Source organism: Sphaerodactylus townsendi, linkage group LG04, assembly GCF_021028975.2.
Source record: "Sphaerodactylus townsendi isolate TG3544 linkage group LG04, MPM_Stown_v2.3, whole genome shotgun sequence".
Lineage (NCBI taxonomy): Eukaryota > Metazoa > Chordata > Lepidosauria > Squamata > Sphaerodactylidae > Sphaerodactylus > Sphaerodactylus townsendi.
Window position 1 is genome coordinate 62989625 of NC_059428.1, and position 23467 is coordinate 63013091.

Genomic DNA, 23467 nt, shown 5'->3' on the forward strand with positions numbered 1-23467 from the left:
ATGTCCTTCTGGCATTTTTAAGTCCTCCAAATCTATGATATGATGCTTGGAGAAGGGAAGGGGGGGAGGAGCCATTTCTTCACAAGCCCTATGTGACTTCCAACCGCTGCTGCTGTTGCTCCCCCGGCCCCCGGTTAATGGATCCAAGGCTCCGCTGAGGCTTCCTGTTGCTGCATGACACAGGACAATGTGTTTTTAGTTGTTTATAGATGTTTCTACAAATGTGAATTTATTTGGAGAAAAATCTTTTTTCTCTAATTGTGGTCCAAAGCTAAATAAGTTACCTATAAGTTCAAAAGCTTGGATGGCAAACACCAAAGGAATATCAAGGTTGTTATACAGAGGAAGGCAATATTCTCTCGCCTTGAAAACCTTACTAATTGCCATAAGTTGACTTTGATTTGACAGCACTTTACACACACACACTAGTTCAAAAGATACAATTAAATTAAATGCTATATTTCAATTTTATCATGCTCCAGTTGTTCTATGCTACTCATGAAAAGGGGGAAAGTCTTTTTAATTTATCATTAGAAGACTAACAGCTTAAAAGACAGCTATCTTATGGGCTGATTTTTGTTATTTCAATAAAGCTAAAAAAGACTGAATTTTTAGGAATAAAACAAAATTTCTGTAAAAGCTGCTATTTTTCTGTCTGACTACCTTTGATAATGAAAACATCTTTGCTTTTTCTCAGGGACATCAAATGTCATTCATTCATATTTTACCTATCACACAAATTCAGAATGCATTTGTTCAGGAACAAAACTACTTATACATGCTTTATTACTTTTACAGAAATCCATCTGAAATTCTCACGTATCCCCATGCCATTTTTTTTCTCATTCAACTTGGAGTAACATACCCCCTGCAATCTTTTATTCCTCTACTGTCAGCATCTTAAACCTAAGCACCCATCAAGGCAGAACAGTACATAACATCAGCCTACTAGAAAAGATGGCTTGACATTATAGTTGATAGTGTAGAATCTTACGCTTTTTTTTTTCAGGAGAAGCAAGGTTCATGATTGCATATTATATTTCTTAGCAGATGGTGTGTGTGGTTACTTTTTTCCTTCTGGCAGCTTGGCTTATTTAATAATTAGGATTTTTAATCAGACTTTTAACCTCTAAATGTGACAGAGTTTGAGTTGTTTTAATGCACTGTTGTATTTTGAAGATTGCTCTCTGAAATTATTACACATTATTACAAATGTATTATAGAGAACGAGGCATGAATAGAAAACAAGAGACATGTTCCTAAATACTGTGCATGTTTCCATAAGTAGTAAGCTTTCTTTCACCCGCTCACATTTCTGTGTCTTGGCTATCCCCAGCAGCATCCATTGCTGTCTCATCAGTGCAAATGAACAGAAAGGTTATGTGTAATAAGCCAGAAAAACTAGCACCTACTTAAAGGCTTTCTAGCCACTGTAGAACTGGTATGATTGCACAGCAATCTACCAATCTATGCATTTTTATTCAGCTCTTTCTCCAAGGAACTCAGGGTGGCTTTCCTACATTTATGTCCTTTTCAGGCACTGTAAAATCTGGCACTATAATTGTGCATATCAGGAGAGAGAACTATGTGTATTTGTTGTACTTTTGTCAATCCTTCTAACATACCCCACACAGGACTTCCGCAGGATTTTTTAATTGTAGTGTTGCCAACGGGCATGATCTTAAAATCTAAGTTGATGAGCTATAAAAAAGACATCTCAATTTATTCTGGATGCCCTGCAAAAGAAAGTCTAAAATTCTTCAGTTCTAGTTGATGTGAGTTTTCACCTTACTAAGCATCCAATCTGTGCTACGAATTATACACGTGCACCAAATAAACAGTTTTGAAGGATTCAGCCACAGCGGTAGCATTGAGCAGTTCACACAGAAATGGCTGAGGGGATAAAGGCAGGCAGAAAATGATCTCACAGATTGCTGAGCTTATGAAGCCCCAGTTGTTGCTGACCAGAAAAACCAGGAGGGCCTTAGGAACAAAGTGGCAGTTCTACTCATCCTTCAAGAACTCAAAATTCCTCAGAGCAATTAGAAACTTCACATCTTACAGTTATGTTCCATTTTTCTGCTTTGTTATAAGTTGTATTTGTGTCCCAGAAAACTAATGAAACTTTCCCAACCAAAACAAAGGGTTCTGTGTACTATTTGTGGTGGGGGAAAGTGCTGTAAAATTTCATCTCACTCATGGCAACTTTGAAGGGTTTTCTAGAAAAGAGACGTTCAGAGGGGATTTGCAACTGCATGTCTCTGCATCATGACCCGGGCCTTCCTTGGTGGTCTCCCATCCAAACATTAATGAGGGCTGACCCTACTTAGCTCCTGAGATCGGACTAGCCTGAGCCATCCAGATCAAGTAATTGCACTGTTCAGTCTGAAACAAATACATTGTTTTTGTTCCAAGATGCCAGTGGGGAAATAAAAAGTCTCAGTGACATGAGCTCTTACATTTCCAAATCAATGTAGATCAGCTTTTAGTATGCACTTCTAAGGTCCAGCAGTTGGCTGCCAAAAGTCATGTGACTTTCTCAGTGTATGCTCCTTAGGCCTGAACTCAGCATGAAAAAAAGTTCATTACAGAGCAGCCCAGGAAGTAATTTGATTGAGATTTTGCTAAAATATTTATTATAAATATACCAGCACAGAGAGAGAAAGATAGCTTTATACAATGATGACTTTCTACCCTAACACAGCTTAATAATATAGTCTTTGCAGGCTGAGGTAAGCTGTCAAAACTTACAAAATCTGCAAGATGTGAGCCTATTTCATTAAAAAAAAAGCATGACAAAAAGAAATTTAATGTAAAGAAGCTTGGTTTATTTATTTATGTTATTAATAACCTGCCTCACTGGGAATCTCACTGGGATTCAAGGAGGAACTCTTGTTTGGGTTTCAGATTCACTTTTCCTGAAGTCTTGTGATCTGATGAGGAAGGGTTTAAATGACCTTCTGACATCTAGCTTTCGCCATTATACTTGTTACTACATATATGTGGGTGACTGGACAGTAGCCATCCATCTAACTCATGTACCACAGAGGGTATCACTGCTACTTCTCTTTTTAGTGTGGAAGATCTGAGGCCAGCTTGGACGCTATCTTGGAGAAAACGTAACATGTCTATTACCCCTGGTTTTAGCTGATCTTCCTTCTACTCCATTTAACAAATGCCTTCCAAGTGAAGCTGTAAATCCTTTTTGTTAAGTCTCTTCTGGAATTAAAGACAGTGTTAGTAATATCAGTTCTATATTCTCTGGACATCAAGTCCCTCCTTTCAATTTTTAGACAGTCATTCTCCAGTGCTTGGGCTCTGGGTGTACTATGGGTCTTTGATGGAGCAAGTTCTAGATGTTGGGAAGGTGAAACAGTTTTTCTGCTCATATCTGGAGTAATATGCAATACCAGGGATGTCAAGGCCACCACGGAACAACCAGAATCACCTCTGCCTTTTCCTCTCTGATTTTGCAAAGGAGTCTGGGGACAACCGGGAGAGGAGGAAAAATAAATAGCAGATCTGTAGGCCAACTGGCAGATAGAACATCCATGAACTCTGCTGTTTGGAGATAAAAGCAGGAGTAGAATCGAGGTAGCTGATGGTTGAGGTGAGACGCAAATAGGTCTAGAACTGGAACTCCCATGCAAGAGATGATAATTTTGAACACCTCTCTCTTCAGTGTCTATTCTCCAGGATTTATCAGCTATCAACTCAGTCAATCAGCCTGAATGGTCACCTTGCTCCTGATAAGTTCCATGTGGATGGAGAGAAGACAGCTTTCCACCCATGACAGCACTTTGCGGGCTTCCCTGTGCAAGGCTGATGACTTGGACCCACCTTGGTTGTTTAAGTAGGTCTATTTGTATGAGGACATGGCAATCCTTCACCAGATGTGTCGCAAAGCTAGAAGCATGGCTCTAATCTATAGGATGTGTATTGGAAGGGTTGACTCCGCTTGCATCCAAGTGCCTTAGATTGGAATCTCCTCCAGGGTCACACACACCCAACTGGACAGGCGGGCATATTTAGTGGAGCTGATCCAGAATGATTTTCCCTGGTTTAGGTTCTTTTTCCTCGTCTACCACAGTAGGCAGACCTCGACTGGTCTCAGGAGTTGCAGGGACATGTGCACTATGTTTGCTATATGGAATTGAAAGGGATGTATCAGTCATTGTAACTCCCTTGAGTGGAGGCAACCCCAATGAACAGCTTCTGATTTGGCTACAAAGAGGCTATGAGGTTGGTTAAACTCAACAAGGAACTCAAAGTGCTGTGAAGAATGCTTTTACCTTGGTCTGTATCTTGTGAACTCGTCTGGGGGTTTGAAGAGCTTGCAGACCAAGGTGACATCACGATCACTACTCCCCAATGCTCCAGTTGCTGGGAGGACACCTAAGAACTCGTCTTACAGTTTACCAGAAAGATGTGGTGTTTCAGGAAAAGTATGGTGCTCTGGGAGTCTAGTGCAGTTTGTTGATGAGATTTCAATCTGATTAGGATGTCGCCCAAGAAAGGGTGCAAGAGGAGGAGTCAGTTTTTGAGTGAACATGGCTGCCTCCATCCTCAGAAACCAGGCTGAAGGACTGAAGAGCAGCAACTGAAGTGTCTACTAGAGGCATCTGTAGGAACTCATCAACACAAGGGGGAGAGGCTTACAACTTTTTAACATTAGAAAACTGTCTATTTGCCATGGTTTTCTTCCACTCAGCCTGCAGCCTATTCTCAATTAAGACAGGGAATGAGAAAACTTTTTCTTAGAAGAACTATGAGGGGAAAAAATTACTTATCCTCAGTAATTTTGGGTTTTGTGTCAGGATCTGAGGGTTCCCTCCCACTGCATGGCCCTGGATGTGCAGTACAGCAATGCACTTGGATAAGAGGTACTGATAATCCTCTGATCTAAAGAAGCATGCCTCTTCCTCTGGCACCTGGGAGTCATCTGCCTTCTCTTGCTCCTCCTCATAAAATAGTTCTCCTTCTTCCCTAGACTCCGAGTCACCCTCAGAGACTGGAGAGGGGGCTCTGGCAGATCTTGAATATCTTCTCTTGAGTGGGCCATGACTTGCCCCTCTCATTGATTCTGCTCTCTTAGGGCCAAATTCCCCTTTCCCCACTACCATTCTCTGGTCATTTTCTGGGATGAGCTCTACATGGTTCTTGGACCAAATGATGGTGGCTCTGGCCACTATGGAAACTGTAGCAGATGCCTCAACATCTGCTGCCATGGTTTCATGGGACCATCTGAACAGCTAATCTGCCTTTTGATGAAGAACATGTTTAATTTGCCTCTCCCCATCCTTGGAAAACAAGCCAGATGATTGAAGGGCACCCACAGGAACATCTATTAAAAGAACTTGGAGAATGTTGTTAGTATAGGAGGGCTACTGGGAAGCCTCAATGGGAGTAGCAGGGTGGCACCGCATCGGTGTTGTGGCCACCCCTTCGGGTTGAGAGGGGGCTACCTGGCAAACTTCTGGAGTGGGGGATGAAAATACCCAATATAAGAAAAAAAACTACTGCCGACAAATCCTGAATACTAATTTCAAGTAATGTTTCAAGTACAGCAACCTCAATAGTAATGGAATTTGGATTTTTTTTGCTTCCTGTGTCAAAAGGGTTTTTATGTGTCACTACAATAAGGAGATAGTTTGAAAAGCTTTGAAGACCTGAGGGAAGATTAACAGAATAACCTTCACAAAAGTCACAAGTGTTTCCTGCATCTTTGTTATCAACTGAAAAATGAAATACATTCATCATTCAGAGTACCTGACATTTTACAACCAGCAATTTTGACGATGGTGTCAGTTGTGACTGGCATATTAAAGCAACTATAAGAAGAGAGTGAAGTGAAAGCCCAGTCTTCTGGATTTGATTGTTGCTGCTGTGCTATTACTTGCAAAATTCCAGTTCTCAATGGAGAGTATATAAGGCTCTTCCACCTCTCACTTTTTTCTGAGATGAGACATGAGACAACTAAGACTTTCTTTCATGGCACTCGGTGCCTAGAATGCTGATTAGTGCCAGACTACACTATTTACTCAAATGGAAAACAAGTGTCCCCCCCCCCCCCAGGTTTGGCAGCATGGTGTAGTGGCTAAGAGCGGTGGACTCTAACCTGAAAAACCCAGTTTGGTTCCCCACCCTGCCACATGAAGTCTGCTGGGTGACTTTGGACCAGTCACAGTTCTCTTAGAAATTCCTCAGTGCACAGGAAGGCAGGCAATGGTAAACTAGCTCTTTTCTTGCCCTGGAAATTCTATGGCTTCACCAGAAGTCAGCTATGATCTGACAATTCATATACACCATAAAAAAGTTATATCCAATAATAATTCTGTGTGTGTATAGAATGGTTTTGAAGGATATCATCTTATGCTCAGGATCATCTCCCTTTCAAGTAAATATGGTAGTTTTCTTTCAAGTATGCTTATTCAGAATATTTATACACTGCTTTTCAAGATGAACTTAAAGTGGTTTCTGGATGAAGACTCCCAGACTTCTGATAAGGTCCTTGTCTTTCCTCCTACCTCCTTGTCTTTTGTCTCACAAACCATGCCCTTGAAAACCTAGAATAATGTTTTGTGCAATTGGTTTCATTCAACTGTTGAAATCTTACAAATTTGCTAGTTTTAAGTGTTATGATTTGTTGCTGCTATAATGTTTCTTGATTTCACAGCCTTTTCTGTACTCAAAACCCTGTTGTTTTGAGATTTGATATTACTGGTTCAGAATATTCTCAGGGATTTTTCTAGCTACCCAGTAAAGTTAGTTTTTAGTTAAAGGATGAATAGGAGAGAATATTTGCAAACAATAAATTATTACAAGTATACATATTATTGGATATAACTACTACAAATACTTATTTATTAAAAGTTCTGGATCCTGAATTCAAGTTACAGGATTAGATTTGTAGAGGAAATCTGAAAGATACTGAGGCCTCTTGAAACTATGGGGAAAATGTAATCTTCAATACAGAAAATACTAAATTTTCTACTGACTTGGCCAGAAACTATCAAGTTGCTGCTCACAGATGTAAAGGTTGTATTTATTTTCATTAAAATAAATTAGAATCTGCTATTTCTTTAGTGAGAAAATTTATATTTTTACAGGTTTGGACCTAGTCTTATTTTTAAAAAATGTTGGACTATATGCTTAACAGTGCAATCCTTTGGACAGTTACTCCAGTCTAAGGTCTGCTTTCCATGACACAGTACACTAATTACTTAAGAAAGATAAAACAGTATACTTCATGAGATCCCAGGAAGCCATCACTATACCAGCATTAAACCAGCATATAACTTTGAATTAGAAGGCATGCATTTGTATCACTGAAATACATCTCTGCACGATTGCTGAAATAGAAGACCTGAAATACAAGCTAAAACCAGCTAACATTTTATAGCAGAACCATTGCAACTCTTAATTCTAGCATATTATTTTTATGGAAGTCTGCATTTCCCATTCCGGATTTTACTAAGCAAAGAAACCAGTGAGCAGTCAACATCTCTTCTGGGGCAAAAGATTTGCCATCCATTCCCCAGCAAGCCTCCAGTTCTTTGGGGATGCAGCATATAAATTTTCAGACATAAGTAAGCAGGTAGAATCCAGCCATCCTCTGTGCAATTCCTGGTGTCCATCTGAGATGAACTCTGCTCGCCCTGCTCATTCCCTTGCTGGAATTCAAGTGTGAGAACTACTAGGACCAGAGTTCTTTTGGGTCTTAAAATTACATCAAAAGCAATGTAGGTTAAAGCAGTTTTCCCTTGGTCAAAGTACGTAGTAGGCTCTTAGGCAACTGGGATGCAACAAGAGGAACAAAAGGACAAGAGGAAGTATGGCCAGAGTCAGTGACGTAGCTATAGATTTTTTTATGGGGTGGATTTAGGGGGGGCACACCCCCACCAGCCCTGGGGGTGTGGCCACGCCCCCCAAGGCCCACCCCGGCCTTAGTGCTTATAAAAGCAGCTCGCCTCGGCAGGCTCCCCACCACCACTGGATGAGTTTCCAGCCGGCAGTCCCTTCTGCCCTCTCCTCCCAGAGGAAAAATGGAGCCCGATGCAAAATCTGAGTTTTACGCCTTCTTCCCCCATGGTGGCTGCTGTGATACTGGAATCCACCCCCAAACAGCATCACTTTCAATGGTGTTTAAACTAGGGAGCCCAGATTCTCCTTTTAAATCCACCTTAAAGGGAGAATCTGAAGTCCCCAGTTAAAACAGCATTGGAACTGATGCTGTTTTGGGGTGGATTATCCCCCACCCTGAAACAGCATCACTTCCAATGTTTAAACTGGGGACCTCAGATTCTCCCTTTAAATCCGTGCCAAAGGGGGTGGATTTAAAAGGAGAATCTGGGGAAATTTGGGGGGTACCTGCTGTCAGGGGTGCAATTGTTAAGCTAGTAGCACCAAACTTTCAAGATATCTTTAGGAAACTCTCCTGATGATACCACCAAGGTTTGGTGAAATTTGGTTCAGGAGGTCCAACGTTATGGACCCTCAAAGGTGTAGCCCCCATCTTCTATGAGCTCCCATTGGAAACAATGGGGGATGGGGCACCCCCTTTGGGAGCCCATAACTTTGGACCCCCCTGAACCAAACCTCACCTAACTTGGGTGGTATCATCAGGAGAGTCTCCAAAAAAATCCCTGAAATGTTGGTGCTGCTAGCCTAAAAGCTGTGCCCCCTGCAGGCCAAAAACTGAAAAAAACACAAAAAATACAAAAAACTCACAAAAGGGGGGCGGAGCTTCAGACATGTAATGGGGAGTTGAACCCAGGAAAAAAAAACCTTACCTACATCCTTGGCCAGAGTGTGTGAGGAGGGGCAGGTCATACCTGGGGTCATAAATGGGTAATAAAGACACAATGAACAAAGCAATGTGCTGTTTAAATTCCTGTTCTGTCCTCCTAAGCAAGGCACAATTTGAATGACACAAGGTAATAAAATGTAGGAAAGCCTGGGGACCTCTTCAACAATTAGGGGAAACAATTTACAGCATCATAGAGCCTTCTAAAAACAGTAGCAGAGGGGTCTGTCACAAAATGATGGTAAAGGGATCTGTGGCCCTGACCCCATAGTAATTATATCACAGCTACAACTAATCACCTACAAGGAGAGTGAATCCTCCAAGCACTAACTTGCATCCACTCTATCCCGTATCATGATTTCTCCAATGAAAAACAAAGTTACAGAGGTCTGGTTGGTAATTTCTGCAAAACTTAAAATGATGTCACAAATTAAGCTAAGAGACTATAGCATGTTCAAAGCTCTTTACAGAACCAAAATTTTTCTATGTCCAAACACCTAGTACTTTATCCGTTGCATGCAAGTACTTCCTGAAATACCATGTACTAATTTTACACAATTATTATACAACTAAATTATTCCCTAAATGTTTGAATTAGATGCAAAGGAGGCTCACACATGGAAGAAAAAAGGAGAAAAGAATCCTGTACATTTTTCATGTGTCATGCTTTAATACGTTTCTGTGTTTCAAAATGAAAACTAAAATACCATTCACTTGAAAAATTCTGTTATTCATAGCTATTTTATCTGTGAATTACTACTTTCTAATTAAAATGTACTGATGCAATACTGAATACAGGGAATAAAAAAGTCTATTTCATAAACAATATCTGCCTGGCTCAATGAACAAACTTTCTTATGTGAAGAGAGAGGAAAAAAAACTAAGCACATGGAGCACTATAAAATGACAATCTTGAAATGCATTTATAGATTTTCTCTTACCTAAACATCTGTAAGGAACTACAATGTGAGGATGACTTTTGCATTGCTTCCGTCCTCGCTTGCACCAGTTCTGAATGGTTACAGGTTGATTTGCTTCTACAACATTTGTAATTTGCAGTTCAGGATACACCTGTTATTCAAAAGTACAAAGAACACAATGAAATAAATTAAATACCTGTATTAAACCTTCAACCTGACAATATGGCCTGCTAGCATTACAGCACAATTCTATCTACTAGAATTTATCTTCTTATGTTTTTATACACAGAGGCCTGTGAAATGTTAAAAAACATGAGGAGGCAGGGAGATGGGGCTTTTGTCAAGTACTGGGGAACTGTTTGGTAGTTCCCAACAAAGACTGTTTAAGCATATTCCACATCTGCTCTGTTTCCTTCTGACTGCAGAGGCATTATACACATGTAGTATATGACATAAACGAACACAAGCAACTGTAATCAACAACAGTTGCTCATTTATCCATTTTTCCCTTCATAATAGTATTTTAGTGAATCATCCTGATCCATATATCAACCATCTCCTTCAAATTAAAAAAAACACATATTTTTTGAACAGAGACAATTGTATTTTATCTTCTCCCCAAGTTTATTTTAACCAGAGATAAGGAGAACACTGATGAAGCTGAAGATATGCAAGGAATAGAATCATGAAGGAGTGGCCTCAGAAGCCAGATTTTTACATAACACATAATCATAAAATCTTGGAATGCAGTAATGTAATAATCAGGGACCGCATTACCCCATATGTCCCTACTAGGCCTCTGCGCTCAGCAGAGGCCAATTTGCTGGTAGTCCCTGGCCCCTCAATGATGCGGCTGGCCTCCACTCGGGCCAGGACTTTTACAGCCCTGGCCCCTGCCTGGTGGAACACTCTTCCTCCAGCTGTCCGGGCCCTGCGGGACCTTGGTGAGTTCCGCAGGGCCTGCAAGACGGAGTTGTTCCACCGGGCCTTTGGAGTGTCCAGCCGTTGACTGTGTGCCCCCTTCACCCTCCTATGTTTGGGCCTATTACTATCTATGTGACCCATGCTCTTCTCCCCTCCTGGGAGGGTCTAATAGGAATTGCGGGCATTGTTTATTGTTTATTATTTGCTGCATTTTAAATCTAATTTAAATTATTTACAGTCTATATGTATCTGAAATTTTATGTTGTTAACCGCCCAGAGCCCTTCGGGGATTGGGCGGTATATAAGACTGATAAATAAATAAAATAAATAAAAATTACCACACGGTTATCACTACAATAAGTAACCAATTGATAAACAAGCACTCACGGTAATGTGCAGTCAGGTTGGGGAGATACTTGTAATTATTATATACTTTCAGAGGGTGGCCGTAATAGTCTGCAGTAGAACAACTAAATTTGAGAGTCCAGTAGCACTTTGGAGACCAACAAGATTTTCAAGTTATAATCCTTCAAGAGTCAGATTAAGCGATAAGTAGAAATGGAGGCTGCCCAGTTCGTTTATCTCAGTCAGAAAGTGGGAGAGGTGTTACAAAGAAGGGAATCAAGATACAATGCAAAATGTGCTCAACTTGATTAGAGCAGGGGAGAAATGCTTAAGGGCAGAAAATTAGTAACTGTAGATAAGAATCTTATGTCCCTCTGCAGACCGGGAAGGGGAGGCTTGTTCTGAATGCACTCAACTTTAGAAATCTCACACTGTAATCACACCTTGAAGCATCTCTGTTTGAGGACTTGAATTCTTAGTTCAGCAACAAAATATCTGGGAATATTAAAACATTGTCCCATTGTTTTTTAGTTTTGCGATTTTTTGCCCATTTATTATTTTGCATAGCAACTGACCCATTTGTCAGCTGTAGAGAGTGTGATGGAATTAGTAATACTTGGTAGATATATCTCACCTGCAGGATCTACAACAGGGATTTCTGGAATTACAATACCCACCTGATGTCATAAGGAAACAGATCAACAAAGTCAAAATGATACCAAGAGATAACCTGCTACAAGATAAGCCCAAACAAAACAGAACACCACTGGTAATCACTTACAGCTCTCAGTGCAAAGTGGTTCAATGCATCATTAATGACCTGCAAGCAGAGGTGGAGCGAGGGAAAACTGCGCCTGGGGCAAGAGCGCACCCTGCTTCCCTGACGCAGCATCTTCCGCCCTTGCCCCGCCCACACCTCCATCTGAGGTGTTGCACTACGCCAATGCCTGCAAGCTATGCTGGACAATGATACTTCTATCTAGCAGTTATTGGAAGGTAAACCTTTTCTTGCCCACAAACAACCTAACAAAATACAACTCATCCAAAATTGTACTTCCGAGGATGAGCACAGGCTCTGGGACAGAGCCTGCAATAAGCCAAGATGTCACTCTGTTACCATACCCACCATACCTAACACCAGCCATACCATCTCAGGTTCATTTACACATTCATTTTCCAATCTTACATGTGCCATCAAGTGTCAGCAACTTACGCCCACATTCAAAGAGCCTAACTACTTCTCACTCTGCTCCAGTGTAACCATCAACAGCGGCCTCATCATAATCAGGTTAAGTATATCATTCACTCACTTTGAAACCTGGTCTTTCATATGCAATACAATTTCATACACTTTTCCTTAATACATGATCCATCCATTTTGCATTTTATTCATAACCGTCCTATGAGGTATGTTTAGAACAGGAGACAGTAACAAGCAAGGCTTCAACGTAGAACAGGAATTTTAACCTATCTACATCTCCCAGTCCTAGTGAGATACTCTAGCCGTTGCAACAAAGTGACAGTGTAACTGGTTAGTAATTACAGTGGAACCTCGGTTTTCGTTGGTAATCCGTTTGGATTACCTCGGCGAAAACTGAAACCAGCGCTAACCGAGGTATGCTGTTTGCATAGGCGCAACACAAATGGCACAGCTAACTTACGCAAAAGTCGCCTCAGATTTCGTCGGCAAGCCAACGAAATATGAGGCGATCGACAAAAACTGAGGTAAGAAACGGCAGGCAACAATTGACGATAACCAAAACCGACAAACTCCAAGATCAACATAAACCGAGGTTCCACTGTACATTTCTAATGTTCTCTTTCTTTTAAGAACCCTTCCAAGTAGAGTTTGGAATAAAGCATTTTTTTCTTAATGTGCTTTTTTAAAAAAAGTATTTAGTTTGGAGCCTCACAAATCACTGTATGATCCCTAAATCAAAGCGGTGGATTCTTTCTATCTTCTTTAACTGATGCAACATCAAATCTGGATCTGGCTTCAACAGCAGGTTTTGTGAACAACCTTTCCGATGCAAAGCAATTATGTTAAAATCTACACTGAATCTACCTGAGCCTAGACGAAATATGTAATTTGAATATGTAAATTGTGCTATAACCCTCAATAAATTTATTAAATTGGAAAAGTCCATAAATACAATTGAGGGGAGAATAACAGTATATTCTGTACTTAAAAATTATTCTACCATGTCCAATTATAATGAGGACTTGCTAATGCCACATTCATTTGGCTTATTAAATTGTAGAGTAAATCTATCACCAACAGCTAGAAATTTTTGATTAAAATTCTGGAGTCATATTTTTTTCTTAATCCCTACCCCCCCCAAAAAAAACATCCATCTTTTTGTCTTCTGAATGACTTTTTCAATCAAAACTCAACAATTAGTTTACATATCACTCCACACATCAGCAAATGGAAATTCATGAACTAGTTTCAGCACAAAAATGTCCTCGAGACCTGAATAATATAACTTTTGCTCAGTCAACTGGCAGAAGGAGCCTGTTTTGAACAAGCATTGCATAATTACAAGAGGACACAGAGTATAAAGAAGTCTTCTGTTCTATTTTATTTCAATGGCTAGATTATTAATTTCTTTCAACAGTACACAAAAATGTCTTTGTACAAATATGCAGCAGAAACACAGATTTGTGTATCTCAAGATTAATTAAATATTTGCAACACAGATCTAGGGAAACAGAGTTTTCTCATGGGTTCACATTGTGTACTTAGGGAAGCACTGAGATCCCATTCTTTACAGGTATTCAGTCACAATTGAGAGTGAGGATAAAGCTAGTAAGGAAGACATATCTTTGTGTCACGCTAACTTTTCACAGCTGCTTAAAAGAATAATTATTTTTAAGCTAAAATGTGTAGGAACAAGTCTCAAAGTAGGATTACAATAATTACCAGAAGTCAAAACCATTTCATTTATTTTAAAACTGTCCATAGATAGAGGGAATAGTAACACATTTGGGGAATGTAATATATCACACACACCCCTTTCTGGGGTTAAGTGAAAATGTTCTACTGTCCAAAAAAGTTACTTTTAGTTACAATAAACTGTAAAGGAGATAGATCCAAAGTTTTGTTTCTATAACAGTAGAACTCTCCTCCACTCAAGGAGTCTTGCATCAGCAGAAGGTATGGATTTTGGAGACAGATATCTCTCAGAGCTGGATGAACGCTCTACTATCACTGGCAGAATAAAATCTATGGATCCAACCCAAGTTCTTTCAAATTTTTTTCTGCTTGAACTCAAAACAAAAGTAAAAGAATTCTGATTTTCTTACGCATTTCCAACCAGTTTTCTTTCCCATCACTCCAACTGCTATCCTAAAATCTAGAGCCATTTTTGTTCTCCACAAGAAGAAAACAGAGACTATAAAGGAAACCAGGCCTGGCTAGTAATTGACTTCAAACTTTGCTATTTCCTTTGCAGGCATTTATTTATTTAATTCTGAAGAGTGTCCCCGGCCTGGGGAAGAGGAGGAAGAGGAGTTTGGATTTATATCCCCCCTTTCTCTCCTGCAGGAGACTCAAAGGGGCTTACAATCTCCTTGCCCTGTGAGGTGGGTGGGGCTGAGAGAGCTCCGAGAAGCTGTGACTAGCCCAAGGTCACCCAGCTAGCGTGTGTGGGAGTGTACAGGCTAATCTGAATTCCCCAGATAAGCCTCCACAGCTCAGGTGGCAGAGCTGGGAATCAAACCCGGTTCCTCCAGATTAGATACACGAGCTCTTAACCTCCTACTCTCTCAGAATGAAAACACCTGAGGCTTGATTAATAGCAATCACTGATACGAGAGGAATCACCTGTGGGTTAAGGAGAAAAGTCAGATAAGGCAGGAGAAGGTGGGGAGGAGGCCCTGGCTCTTTTTCTCAATATGCTAAGAGGCTTGCTTTGTTATAAATTATTCACTCCCTCCTGATTATCTCAGAGGACCTTCTCCTGTTCCTGAATAAAAAAACCTCTTTGGAGGAGTCTGTAGCCTGCTTCTTATCTAGTTTACAAAGCTACTGAAAGGCCAGAACTACGGCACGGGTCCATACAACTCACCACTAACATTTTGTTTGTTTTTGCAAGCTTGGGGGATCCCCTAGGTCTCCACAAAAATTCAGGAGGGTTAAATTCTCATAGCCTGCCCATTACTCCATCACTGTAAGGCAAGTTATGGGGCAGGGGAGAGAAAGGATTTCTTCCCCTCCCCCTGCAAGTTTCATGGGCCTCCCTCTTTACGAACCAGTAACAGTACAGTTGTGGGGGAGACCTAGAACTGAGATAGCAGAGAGTAGCATAGACCACAGTCCCTAATAATTTATCTAATAACTCTGTGAATTATTTTTACAGTACAACTCAATTGCCTGTGTAGAAAAGCCCTCTTGAATAATTCAGTTTTGCATCATTTGTGAAAAGCCAGGAGAGGGGAAGCCTTCCTGAGTCCTTCAATGAAGGTAGGCCACTCCATAAGGTGGGGGCCATAACAGAGAAGGCACATGTATGGAAAGACACTGATTCTGCCCATTTGATGTTGACACCTGCCAAAGACCTTGCACAGACAAACGAAGCTGTCATGACAGTACACAGGGAGAGAGGCAGTCTCACAGATAGGAGTGTTCAAGACCATAAAGAGCTTTACATGTGATAGTCAATACCTTAAATTGAACCCAGTAACTGGTGGACAGCCAACAGAGAGACCACAGAATGGAAGTAATATTCATACTCCATCTAGTTCCTAATAAAAGACAAGCCACAAATCTGATGAACAGTAAAATAGTTCAGTGCTTACAAATGTATATCATTAGCTGATCTTAGTACTACTTCCACAATGTATTTCATAGCTACTCTCTAAGGATCTGACTTTAAAAAAAAGGCATTCCTCTGAATCAGAATTTTGTTACTACACAGTTGGTAAAATGCACCTTTCAATATGAGCTTCCATGGCATGAGTGGGGATTCTGACTTGGGTCTCCCAGACATCAGTCCAACACTCTTGACAACTACACCACACTGGCTCTCCCTAGGTGGTGCACAAGGCAGTAAACTTTCTCCATGGTAACCAAATGCTGGGTAGCAGAAAACACAGAGAGGCAAGACCTTAGAAGAGGGCAAGGAAGCTGGCAGCCCTGACCCTATCAATGGACAATTCCTACAAAGGCCAGGTGGTGGCAGCAGCTGAACAGAGAGAGACCCAGGTCAAAGAGAGAAAAGCCCCTGTAGGTTATGGGAAACCTAGGTAAAGATGTTATTCCACCACATCTGTAATTACTTTTTAGCACCACCAAATATTTCAGCAGAGGACAAAGATCAAAAAACTGTGGCATTCAATAGCTCTGTAGAAATTAACATATTACATACTGTCATGGGTTCAAAAATATTGTCTTAAAGTCTACTGATGTTTTCTGATGTTCAAAAACATTGTCTTAAATGTTTACTTCCTTGACCAATGCTATTACAGACTCAGCTGTTTGCGACCACATAAAATATCATATGATAAAAATTAATAACACTATCAGATTACATTCAATGTATTTGGTAGTAAAATATTACATATATAGAATATATAGCATACATTCACATTCACTAGTATCATTTTTCCTTTTATTTTTACTGATGTTTATTAAAAGATTATGTATGTATTGCAGACCTTGTGTATGGGTATTTGGCTATTTGAGATCCTAAAGAATAATCAAGTCGATAGAAAAGTACACAAGTGAAGTTCATACATTCCAATTGCAAAGTAAAAACAAATTCCATGGACCTTCTTTAGAAAGTAAACAGTCACTCTGATAATTCCATTCAGCAGCTGTCTCAACTTTCACCACTTTATACAATGACCTACTTTATGTCAAAGTTTTCCTCCAGGTGTTGTGTGAGCTGTCACAAACCAAGAGGCCCAGGATCTAATTTTTAATAATCTAATTAACTTATGCATTTCTAATTTTATTTCAGAACTAGGCAAAAGAAATTTAATACAGTTTAATGCAGATCCTAGGAAACAGAAACAGATGTGATCTACCCTTTTTGTGAAACCCATTTTAGGATCTAACATTATATATAATATATATATTGATACACACACACAAAATGCAATGCTGCTGAATCTTCTAAAATTATTATCCAAATAATTCAAATTACATAAAACTGTACTTGGTGTTCATTTTAAATAAATGGTATAATATGTAACACAGAGGGTAGCTGATAAAATACTTGAGAAAAAAATGACTATGTACTTTCCCTATTAGGAATACATAATTTGAATGCAGTTAATGAACTAGAAACCCCTTGGTTGTCTTCAGGTCTGAAGTTGGACCAAATCAGCAGCCTCTCCCAACACAATGTTAACAGAGTACTGAGAACTGTGAAGCTTACCACATACCCCTTGGATTTGTGCCCATCTTGGCTGGTGAAGGCTAGTGGATATGTGGTGCAGACTCCCCTAGGAAATATTATCAATCTGTCCTTGAGTTCAAGAACCTTCCCTGGGGAATGAAAGAGGCAGTGATAAGAGCGTTCGGGGAGGGGGGAATCTTCGTATCCAAGAGATGGTTCCAACTACTGCCTTGAGTCTCATCCTTCATTCCTGGACTACATGAACTACAATTCCCATCAGCCCCTGCCAGCATGGCTGGCCATGCTGGCAGGGGCTGATGGGAATTGTAGTTCATGAACATCTGGAGTGCCGCAGGTTGCAGACGCCTGCTCTAGATTGAACTACTGCAACTCACTGTATGCAGAGCTGCACTTGGGCCTGCTAAGGAAACTCCTCTTAGTGAGTCTTTACATAAGAACATAAGAACAAGCCAGCTGGATCAGACCAGAGTCCATCTAGTCCAGCTCTCTGCTACTCGCAGTGGCCCACCAAATGCCTTTGGGAGCTCACATGCAGGATGTGAAAGCAATGGCCTTCTGCGGCTGTTGCTCCCGATCACCTGGTCTGTTAAGGCATTTGCAATCTCAGATCAAAGAGGATCAAGATTGGTAGCCATAAATCGACTTCTCCTCCATAAATCTGTCCAAGCCCCTTTTAAAGCTATCCAGGTTAGTGGCCATCACCACCTCCTGTGGCAGCATATTCCAAACACCAATCACACAGTTGCGTGAAGAAGTGTTTCCTTTTATTAGTCCAGCATTTTCAATGTATGCCCCCTGGTTCTAGTATTGTGAGAAAGAGAGAAAAATTTCTCTCTGTCAACATTTTCTACCCCATGCATAATTTTATAGACTTCAATCATATCCCCCTCTCAGCCGCCTCCTCTCCAAACTAAAGAGTCCCAAACGCTGCAGCCTCTCCTCATAGGGAAGGTGCTCCAGTCCCTCAACCATCCTTGTTGCCCTTCTCTGCACTTTTTCTATCTCCTCAATATCCTTTTTGAGATGCGGCGACCAGAACTGGGACCTTGTGCTGGATGTACATTCAAACAGTGCTCTGCTAGCTGTATTGGCTCCAGGTGGAGAACTGAATCAGGTTCCAGGTTTTGGTACTTACTTTCAAAGTCCTTAATAGTCTGGAGTCATTGTATCTGCAAAACCACCTCTCCCAGTACATGCCCAGAAGAGCACTATGCTCAGCTAACAACAATCTGCTGGTGATCCCTAGCTCGAAAGCTATCTGACTGGCCTCAAACAGGGTCAAAGCATGTTGGAAGTGGCTCTAAGTCTGCAAGGGGAAGGGCAGCATACTAATAGAATGAAATAAAATAAATAATATTGATCAGAAAACGCATGAGAAACCCCCACCAAGTGTATGTTACAAAAGTAACAGTACACGTGATGGTGGTAGGTCTATATGTTTAAATCTGGATCCACCCCATATTACACAAAAGCTGAGAGGTGGAGTTCAATGTAAACACAATGATCTATGTGAGATCGGGATTAAAAATCACTATGGTTCTTACTATGCCAATCATCCCTAAAAGTACTGCTTCTTTTTCAAAGTTCTGAACCAATCCTTATGATTTTGCAAATCCAAGTGATTGTCCATCAATCAGAGCCCATGAACTCCTTTGGGTGGCAGGGTGAGAGGAGGGGGAAAGTTTTTCCTCATGCAAGCTATTTTTGTGGTTCTGGATAAGAGTGCCAGTTTGGCCAGGTTTTTATTTGGCATTTAATAGGTTCTGTAGACAGGAGCTCTCTGTGTTAAAAGAACCACTTTGAACCTGGAGAAGATCCTATCTTTTATAGAAACAGGTTCCAGTGAAACTTTGTAAGCTGAGACAGCCTGTTCAAATAAAGGGGTATTAAATAGCCCTTTAGGGTTTGTTTACTTTACTTGAGGCTTGGCTTTAAGGTAGTTATCCTTATGGGGGAAAGTCTGTAACCTACAGGGGTGAAGCTGAGAGACAGTTTCAAGCTACATATATTGAAGCCATCCACACAAAACATTCACCCTATTAAATACTTAATTTGCTGTTAAACAAACCTTTGTTTTGTCTTTCTAATCAAACATCAATAATTACAGTCTTGGTCTTGCAAGTTCCCAAATAAGAGACCTTTAAGGAGCACATAGTTTACATGCTACTAATTCTTTAAATCACAGCTTAGGTCCCCCTTTTTGTGATTGTGAGCTGTTGGGGTTAGAGAACCTATTGGAGAGGTCAAAATGGGGGACTGGACATTCTTCTGTCCAATGGCCAGCTGCTTCTGAGTCCCCCCTCCCCAAACAGCTTACTCTATTCCACAGCGTATCATCAGTTGGACTGTTATGCCAGAACTAAGACCAGCTGTCAAAAAAGTGCTTAGAAAGAGAATAAACTGATGGAAGAGAAGTTCTTCATTCCTTAAATGGATAGTCTTTTCCTTTAAATAAGATCCCACAGCTTGTTTCTAGCAGTATTGGGGGGCATGACTGGATTTAAACTCATGGCATTGCTGATCATCACATGTAGTTATAATCTAAAACATTAAGGACAACAATCTGCCAATACAAACACATTTTAACTGAAATAATTATCTTCACTGCTATAAGATTTTCCTGTATTTTAAGAACTCAGCACATCAGCCGTTCTGCCAAGGTGTTTTCACAGTTTGCAATGCTGCTCTTTTAGATAGCCACATGTTTCGCTTTGTAATGTAGTGTGACTATGGCAGCCAATTTTAGATTCACCTGTACTCAAATAGGGCATAAGGGAGGCAGTCCTCACTTTTCATCTCTGTTCCATAAAGCTGATAGATACTTTACTAGCGAAGATAAAAACAGATCATGTTAAAAATATATAGCCCTGCCTAACTTCAGCCTAGTCATGTTTTCTGCTGCAATCACTACAGAGCATTGTGGACTGGCCTGCTAGTGCACCAACAGGAAGGTTGGACTCAAAATTGCCATTCATTCTGCTACAGACTTTCAATACTTATCTATTCAATAACAGATCAGATTTTTGGGTAGGAACATTTAAAACATTTTAAATTAATAAAAACTATGAACAAACTATACATCAAGTTACACAACAACTGTATGTTAAAATGAACATTAAAACATACTGGATATGAAATTGCAGCAACACAGAAAGGTACACAACTTTTTTCTGCCCTCAAGCTTTTTTCAGCTGATTCAAAATCTACACTGAACAACTTTCAGGGAAATGAAACATGAATGATCTTTCACACTTGATAGCTTTCAACCCAGTTCAGCATTGTTGAAACATAGTGTAAGGATTATATAACTATCCTTACCAGAGGGCTGTGCTATTGAACATCTGAGTGCTTGGACTGGTTCTGTATTGAGTCTAGCTATTCTTCTGTGTTCTGTTTAACTATAACAACTGTTTTAAAATCTGTGCTGGAGGCTGTGCCAGAGGTGATTTGGAAACCTTTTATTAAAGTTTGTTCCTTAATAACTCTGTTACAATATACAGTATTGTACTAAAGTTTAAATACAATAATGTAATATTTATCACAGCATAATTTAATATTTCACAACCTTCCACAAACAGGTTATTGTTTGCTCTTAAGTTAACACCTGTCATGAGTAAGAAATATCAAGGTTTTGTTCAAGCCTGTGCTAGTCCCCTTTGAAATTCTTTTGATGAAGACTGTGACTTTCCAGTCAGAAACAGTGACCAGGGACATTGGAATGTTGGACTTACTGTGAAGGTTCCTTTTGTTAGAGAATGAGCAAATCATTCTAGCACATTTGGGTATCCATCATGCTGTGAGGCAAGAACTGTACCCTTTCTCATGGAAAGATGCCAGGAGATGTGTGAATTAATCGGTTGCATCTTTCTAGAATTATTGTCCTTAAACTTCAATACAGTCCTTTTGTTCATATTCTCTGTGGAGGTCTGCCTCCTCTTTTATGATTGCATTGTTAAACATAGCACCTCCCCCATCGCCTATTTCCTGGAGATGGGAGTATGACTGACGCAGCATTGGGCAACTCATAACAATACTGCATTCACATTATCTTTTCTAAAGTGGGCAATTGTGAAATCGATGGGAGGGGGGAACATGTCTTAATATTTGGAGATATAAACTAGCTGCAAAAGTTTGAGCACCAGCTCTAGCTTTTTGCAGCCTAGCCCTAGGTCTTGACACCGTTCAATAAAGCTCTAGAAAATATTTCTGAGTCTCAATTATTGACTGGAGTAACAGATCCTTACACACTGACTTGGATATCCAAGAAACTGCTTTGAATACAACGTCCACTGAGGCATTTGTATGGAAGGCTTTGGTATAATGTGTCAGGGTTCCTTCAGGTGGAACAAGGCCTTGTGATGAGTAGATCATTGGTATGCACTCTTTTACTCACCTGCTAAAAGGAGTTCTGGAAACCCATTTTGCCCTGCACTACTAGGTGATATTCTATAGACAAGGCCTCTGACTTTATCGTTGGTTTAGTTCTTCTAATGGATATACAAAGTCCTGTATATATACAATTCCCCCCATATAGACTGCAGTGACTTTGGCTATTAGTTTTTCTAAACCTTGTAAGTCTGACTGGCAACTGTTTGTATTTTAACTTCTGCATTGACCAATGTTGCCTCTGTGAAACTGCTCCAGCATAATGCTCCACAAAACTGCTCCAGCTCTGGTGCCAATCTCACACAGACTTACTCTTTGGTGGTCTTTTGCACTCATTTGACTAGGACAGAGCAGTAACAGATGTGAAATAATTTCCACATTATCAGCCTTAAATGAAAAAAAAACTTGATTGGGCTTTGCAGAGGCTTTAATCAGATTGTAGAGCTCAACACCACAGACAGAAACAGGCCAGCACTATGACCCTATTACCCAAACTAGGAGCTGCTCTGTCATACCCTCTCCTAAGATCACATTATTATGCTTCTGTCTCAACTCATAAAGAATCCTGAAGAGTCTAGAATCCCTAAAGCAATTATCTGATTGTATCATGTTCATTAACACTTAGCTTAACACCCTGGGGTTCATGGTATATTAGTATTCATATTTTCATGGTTCATGACAACTTAACATTTTGACTCAATTTCAACTGTAAATATTCCTGAAAGACCATGAACACATTTACTGCATTAAGACATTATCAACACATTTTGATCCCTTCATCATCAAAGAGGAGCCAGTTATTAATTCAATTTTGGGCTATGACAGACTGTGGAAGATGTCTCCAAATATGGCTCTGCCAGTATAGGGGAACCAGGTTAAGTAGGAGTGGCTGGGATTTAGAAAAAAATGCCTTCTTTCCAGGAATCTGGCTGAAGTAGCTTACAAAATAAAAAATAAAAGCAATTCATTAAAAAGGTACAGATTAAAATCCAGCATTAAAAACCTAGTTCAACACAAAAATAAAATAATAAAAACAGAACAGTGATAGCTTATAACAGTGGTGGCGAACCTATGGAACTCCAGATGTTCATGGACTACAACTCCCATCAGCCCCTGCCAGCATGGCCAATTGGCCATGCTGGCAGGGGCTGATTGGAATTGTAGCCCATGAACATCTGGAGTGCCATAGGTTTGCCACCACTGGCTTATAAAAACAATGTCCAGATTAAAATAGTGTTAAAAGATTAAATAATTAATTGAAAGCCTGGATGAACAGAAACAATTTTGCCTGGAGTCTGAAAGAAAGCGTTGTAGGTCCAATGCTAGGAAAAGAACATCATATCGCTGCTTTTAAAGATTTAGCCATTTTATGTTATTTTATGTTTATTGTTGTACACCGCCCGGTGCCCCTCGGGGATAGGGCGGTATAAAAATCTAATAAATAAATAAATAAATAAATAAATAAATAAATAAATAAATAAATAAATAAAGAGAAATGCCAATATTGAAAAACCCTATCGCTGGTTGCCATCTGCTTCACCCCTGAAAGCGCAGAAACTGATCAAGGCCTGTGAAGCAAATCTTAACCAGTGGCATGGATAATATAAAAGGAGGTCCTTCAAGTACCTGGTCCCAAGTCATTAAGTGCTTTAAAGGTAAGAATCAAAACTGTGAATTGTGTCTAGAAACAAGTAGTCCCTGGAAGAAGGTAAGAAAGTATT

At 40.1% G+C, this 23467-nt stretch overlaps 1 protein-coding gene across 5 annotated transcripts in view; it reads right to left on the reverse strand.

Annotated features, from left to right (window-relative positions):
* The window catches only part of LOC125430957 (amyloid beta precursor protein), a 178678-nt gene that overhangs the window by 94283 nt on the left and 60928 nt on the right, over positions 1 to 23467 (reverse strand). For all 5 annotated transcript variants that reach the window (XM_048493358.1, XM_048493361.1, XM_048493360.1 and 2 more), the window contains exon 3: positions 9748 to 9877. In XM_048493358.1, coding sequence (XP_048349315.1) covers positions 9748 to 9877 — 130 coding nt within the window. The remainder of the gene's footprint in view (positions 1 to 9747; positions 9878 to 23467) is intronic.